This window comes from Pteropus medius, unplaced genomic scaffold (genome assembly GCF_902729225.1).
Source record: "Pteropus medius unplaced genomic scaffold, Ma_sr-lr_union100, whole genome shotgun sequence".
Lineage (NCBI taxonomy): Eukaryota > Metazoa > Chordata > Mammalia > Chiroptera > Pteropodidae > Pteropus > Pteropus medius.
The window spans coordinates 35,232,453-35,237,088 of NW_024354875.1; the positions used below are offsets into that span (position 1 = coordinate 35,232,453).

General features: G+C 49.9%; 1 protein-coding gene across 1 annotated transcript; it reads left to right on the forward strand.

Annotated features, from left to right (window-relative positions):
• The first annotated feature begins 942 nt into the window (after positions 1–942).
• Positions 943–4,062, forward strand: HOXD13 (homeobox D13). The gene is made up of 2 exons (XM_039855506.1): positions 943–1,879; positions 2,599–4,062. The coding sequence occupies exons 1-2, from the start codon at positions 1,108–1,110 to the stop codon at positions 2,847–2,849; spliced, it is 1,023 nt and encodes a 340-aa protein (XP_039711440.1). The 5' UTR covers positions 943–1,107; the 3' UTR covers positions 2,850–4,062.
• Positions 4,063–4,636: the final 574 nt, after the last annotated feature.

The following is a 4,636-nucleotide window of genomic DNA, read 5'->3' on the forward strand; positions in this document are numbered from 1 at the left end:
GCTGCGAAATGCAAGAGGCCGGTCGGCTGTAGGCGAGGCGCTCAAGTTTTGCGGCGAGCGGTGGAGTGGCTATCACCCGGCGCCCCAGTTGGGTCTTTCTGAGCGTCGGGGGAGACTGCGCCAGGCCTGGGGAGCCCAGCGCGAGAGACTACTCCGGGCTGGCCTGAGTGTAGAGGCGAATAGTGTGCACCAGGCATCCGGACGTTTCACACTGGGGTAGATCATCAGGTTCCTGCGCCGAGGCTGGGTCTTTTCATTTGCTTGACTTATTTTTAAGTCTGTGCGCCTGGCTCAAGGGCGCTTTGTGGGCATTCTTCTGGCGTTCAACGTGTGTATGAGGGTCTGCTCCAATTGGTCTTAATTCAGAGGATCCCCTGGGATAACATGAGTGCAATGCCTTTGCCCCATGGCAAGGTCGGGAAAATTAGCTCTCTCGGATTTGAGGTCTAGGTGAGCTAATCCAAGGCAACAGAATCAAAAATCGGTCTGTTTTCACATCATTCTGACCATCTCTGTCATTCGCCTTCATTTAGTTGTGAAGCTTGGGGAGCCGAGGAGAGGTGGCAAAACAGCCTTGGCGGAGACAAGGCGCAGGCCTCGGCGCCCGCCTCAGTCGCAAACAGGGCCTAGGATGGTTGGTCGCGCAATCAGCTCGTGGGGGTGGCTGCGGCGCAAACGCCAGGGTCCCAAGGAGGGCGGGAAGGGGCGGTGGGCTGCACAAGGGATTGGGGAGAGGTGGGGGCCGGGGTGGGTGGGTCCAGCGGGGCCGGGGCCAGGAGCCAGGCTCTCCCGCGCCCCCACCCCCACGTGGCCCCGCGCAGCCAATGGCACGGCCCCGAGAGGGTGCCCTTGGGGAGGGAGGCGGCCCCCCGACCGGCCCAGGCCCCCTCCCAACCTGAACTTCGTTTTTATAAACGTCCCGCGATGAGCTAACCTGTTGGAGGGCGGGCGGGCGGGAGGGAGGCGGGAGGCTCGCAGAGGGAGACAGGGCGAGAGGAAGAGGGCGGGAGCGCGAGAACGAGAAAGAAAGGAGAGGGAGGAGGCGCGCTGCGCCATGGTGTCCTGCGCGGGGCCAGGGCCAGGGCCAGGGCCGGGCCAGGCCGGGCCATGAGCCGCGCCGGGAGCTGGGATATGGACGGGCTGCGGGCGGACGGCGGGGCCGCCGGGGCGGCCCCGGCCTCCTCCTCCTCCTCCTCTGTGGCGGCGGCGGCGCCGGGCCAGTGTCGCGGCTTCCTCTCGGCGCCAGTGTTCGCCGGGACACACTCCGGGCGTGCGGCGGCGGCGGCAGCGGCAGCGGCCGCGGCGGCAGCGGCGGCCTCTGGCTTCGCATACCCGGGGACCTCTGAGCGCGCCGGCTCCGCCTCGTCGTCGTCATCTTCGGCTGTGGTCGCAGCGCGCCCGGAGGCTCCCTCCGCCAAAGAGTGCCCTGCGCCCGGCGCGGCTGCTGCAGCGCCCCCGGGCGCCCCAGCTCTAGGCTACGGCTACCACTTCGGCAACGGCTACTATAGCTGTCGCATGTCTCACGGCGTGGGCTTACAGCAAAATGCTCTCAAGTCCTCGCCGCACGCCTCGCTGGGAGGCTTCCCGGTGGAGAAGTACATGGACGTGTCCGGCCTGGCAAGCAGCAGCGTACCGGCCAACGAGGTGCCCGCACGAGCCAAGGAGGTGTCCTTCTACCAGGGCTACACTAGCCCCTACCAACATGTGCCTGGCTACATAGACATGGTGTCTACCTTCGGCTCCGGAGAGCCTCGGCACGAGGCATACATCTCTATGGAGGGCTACCAGTCCTGGACGCTGGCCAACGGGTGGAACAGCCAGGTGTACTGCGCCAAGGACCAGCCACAGGGCTCCCACTTTTGGAAATCATCCTTTCCAGGTAGGGACATTTGGGTGGGGAGAGAATGGAAGAAAAGAAAGGACTTGGGAATGTACACCCCTACCGGGGAGTGGGCGCCTGTCCTCCATAGTTAACTCAATGTAACAATGCCTCCAGTTAGTGTGAATCTGTAAATTCCTCCTTTGATTTAAACTGCCTCTTTCACAACCCTTTTCTTCCTGTGTATGGGCACAGGCCTGTTTTTCTCCTAAAGTTGAGGGTCTTTGCGTGCCCTTTGCTCAGGCCTTGGCCCCTCCCCCCAAAAGAGGTGTCACCGAGCTGGGCTCAACTTTTCAAGGACATGAATACCCCAGAGTGACCACTAAGGATCACAAGCTCCAAACACAGGAACCCAAGAAATCAAAGCTTGAACAAACAGCCTGGATTTTTTTTTTTAAGTCTGTGTATATTTGTATGTGCGCAACTGGTATTTACAGAAACTGGCCTTATGAGTGTAACCAGTACCAAGACCATAAAATCGTAGGCTTGTTAAGATGCCAGTTTAAGAAACCATGATGATCCATCAAATAGGCCTTCACTTTGAAGTGTAAATAATCTTTCTTTAATAACATGTAAATAATATGTGTAAGTAATAATAAAATGTAAACAGCCCGGCTTTCTTTAGTCCCTGTAGCTTCTCCAAAATGTACACACACAGTCACCAGCTAGGTGCTTCAGATATTCTTGTCTAATTTTTCCCATGCTGTTTTTCATACCAGGGGATGTGGCTCTAAATCAGCCAGACATGTGTGTCTACCGTCGAGGGAGGAAGAAGAGGGTGCCCTACACCAAACTGCAGCTCAAAGAACTGGAGAACGAGTATGCCATTAACAAGTTCATTAACAAGGACAAGAGGCGGCGGATCTCGGCTGCCACGAACCTATCCGAACGACAAGTGACCATTTGGTTTCAGAATCGAAGAGTCAAAGACAAGAAAATTGTCTCCAAGCTCAAAGATACTGTCTCTTGATGTGGGCCAGATTGGCCACAGAGAGTTTAAATGCTTTTCATTGTCTCCAAAAGACCTTTGGAAAGACTTGAATATGTATTTAATTCCCCCCACATGCCTGCCACTGATGGCCAATTTTGTGAATTGTTTTTCTTTTTCCCCCTTATCTGGCTCTAAAACTTTTTGCTCCCCATCCTGACTTTGTAGTTCTGTTTCTACTTGTTTATTATTGATTTTGTTCTTTTCTAGGATTTATTTTTTGATGTTTTTAATGTTCTGTTTCTCCCTCCAGGCCAGTATAAAGGACTTGAAGTATTTTTGAATAATTCCCCCAAATGAATTTCAGAAGTGCCATTCTGATTTTAGGGTTTTATTTTTTAAAATCACTTTATATGCCTGTTTCTAGCACTGATTATCTTCATAATCCATTAGGGCAGAACGATTTGCAGTCATTCACATCCTGTGATTGGGTAATTGAATCATTAGCTCTCAGCAGTCGCCCTGAGGCAAGTGGAAACAGCTCTGGGCAGGCAGTGCTCTAGGGTCACTGGGAACATCTAAAAACGGGAGGCTGGAGGTACTGTGATGGTTTTAAAGCAACTTTATTAAATAGGGTTTTGTATCAATATTGGAATGAAGACAATCTTTCTGACTTTGGGTCTTTCACTTGCTGTTGTAGTTGTTGTATATGTTTAATACACCTTGTAGATTTGTGATTTTATAATTTTTAATTTGAAAATAATGTATCCCCATGGATTCCTTCAATTCCCCAGCTCTAGATGCAAATATTTAAATGGCTGCAATTGTCAGAGGTATACATGGATGATATAAATGTACCCCCTCTCCTTGGCCTTGGTCTGTGGGACTAGAATTGAGGCCATTTCCTCAATCCCTTGAAAGGGCTGAATCAATGTGGCCATAGGTGGGAACTTTTATCCAGAACCCAATGAAGAACTTGACTGTCTGAACAAATGTACTAGGTCTCTCTTAAAGCTTTAAAACATCTAACGAATGCGAAAATTGGAGAGCTCTAAGGTCCAATACGGAAAAAAAAATGTTTTTTGAAAGTGACAATAACTACTTTTAAAGTGCTGCATATTTATACAACTGAGAGATTATTTTTGTAGATAAAATGTCTGTGAGCTGGGATACATGGGCAGTGCTTCAGGCATTTAAAAATCACTTTTTACTCCTAGGGAGATGCAAATAAACAGAACTCTCTTATTTCCTCTGAGTCTTTATACATTTGTTCTATTTCCCAATCTTGTATTGCCTCTAGAAACTGTTCTTATTTATTATAAAGTCTTGTTATCCCAAACACTACGATGTGCCTTTAGATGAAGAAAACGTAACATCAATTCTGGTCGCTGAAACCTCCAGGCTTTGCACTTCTGCCACCACCACCACCACCACCCCTTTTCCGTGGCTTTAACATAAGTAGTGATGTCTTTAAATGAGGATATAATTTGTGGTGTCTAAAATGATATTTTTTACCAGACCACGTCAAAAACATCTCCAATAAAATTTTACTTCTCTTTTAATATTATCCATTTATTCAAATAGTTTTATTTTCTAAATCAATATGTATGAACCCAGGTATAGAAAAACGTGCTCACTTGGAGGTTTTCTTCCTAGAAAGACCGTTATAAATATCTACTCTAGGAAGGTCTTGAAATTAGACATATCCATATTTGGCAACTGAAAAAGAAACATTTCAGTTTATGCCTTATCGCCTTCTCCTGGCAGCCTGCACACAGCAATTGAAGAATGAAACCATAATTATACACCCTAAACCTATAGCGCAATTT

Bases quoted from the DNA above. Each gene is read 5' to 3' on its own strand.
- HOXD13 (XM_039855506.1), top strand. From the start codon at position 1,108: ATGAGCCGCGCCGGGAGCTGGGATATGGACGGGCTGCGGGCGGACGGC. The intron at 1,880-2,598 runs GTAGGGACATTT...TTTTCATACCAG, and splicing joins TTGGAAATCATCCTTTCCAG to GGGATGTGGCTCTAAATCAG.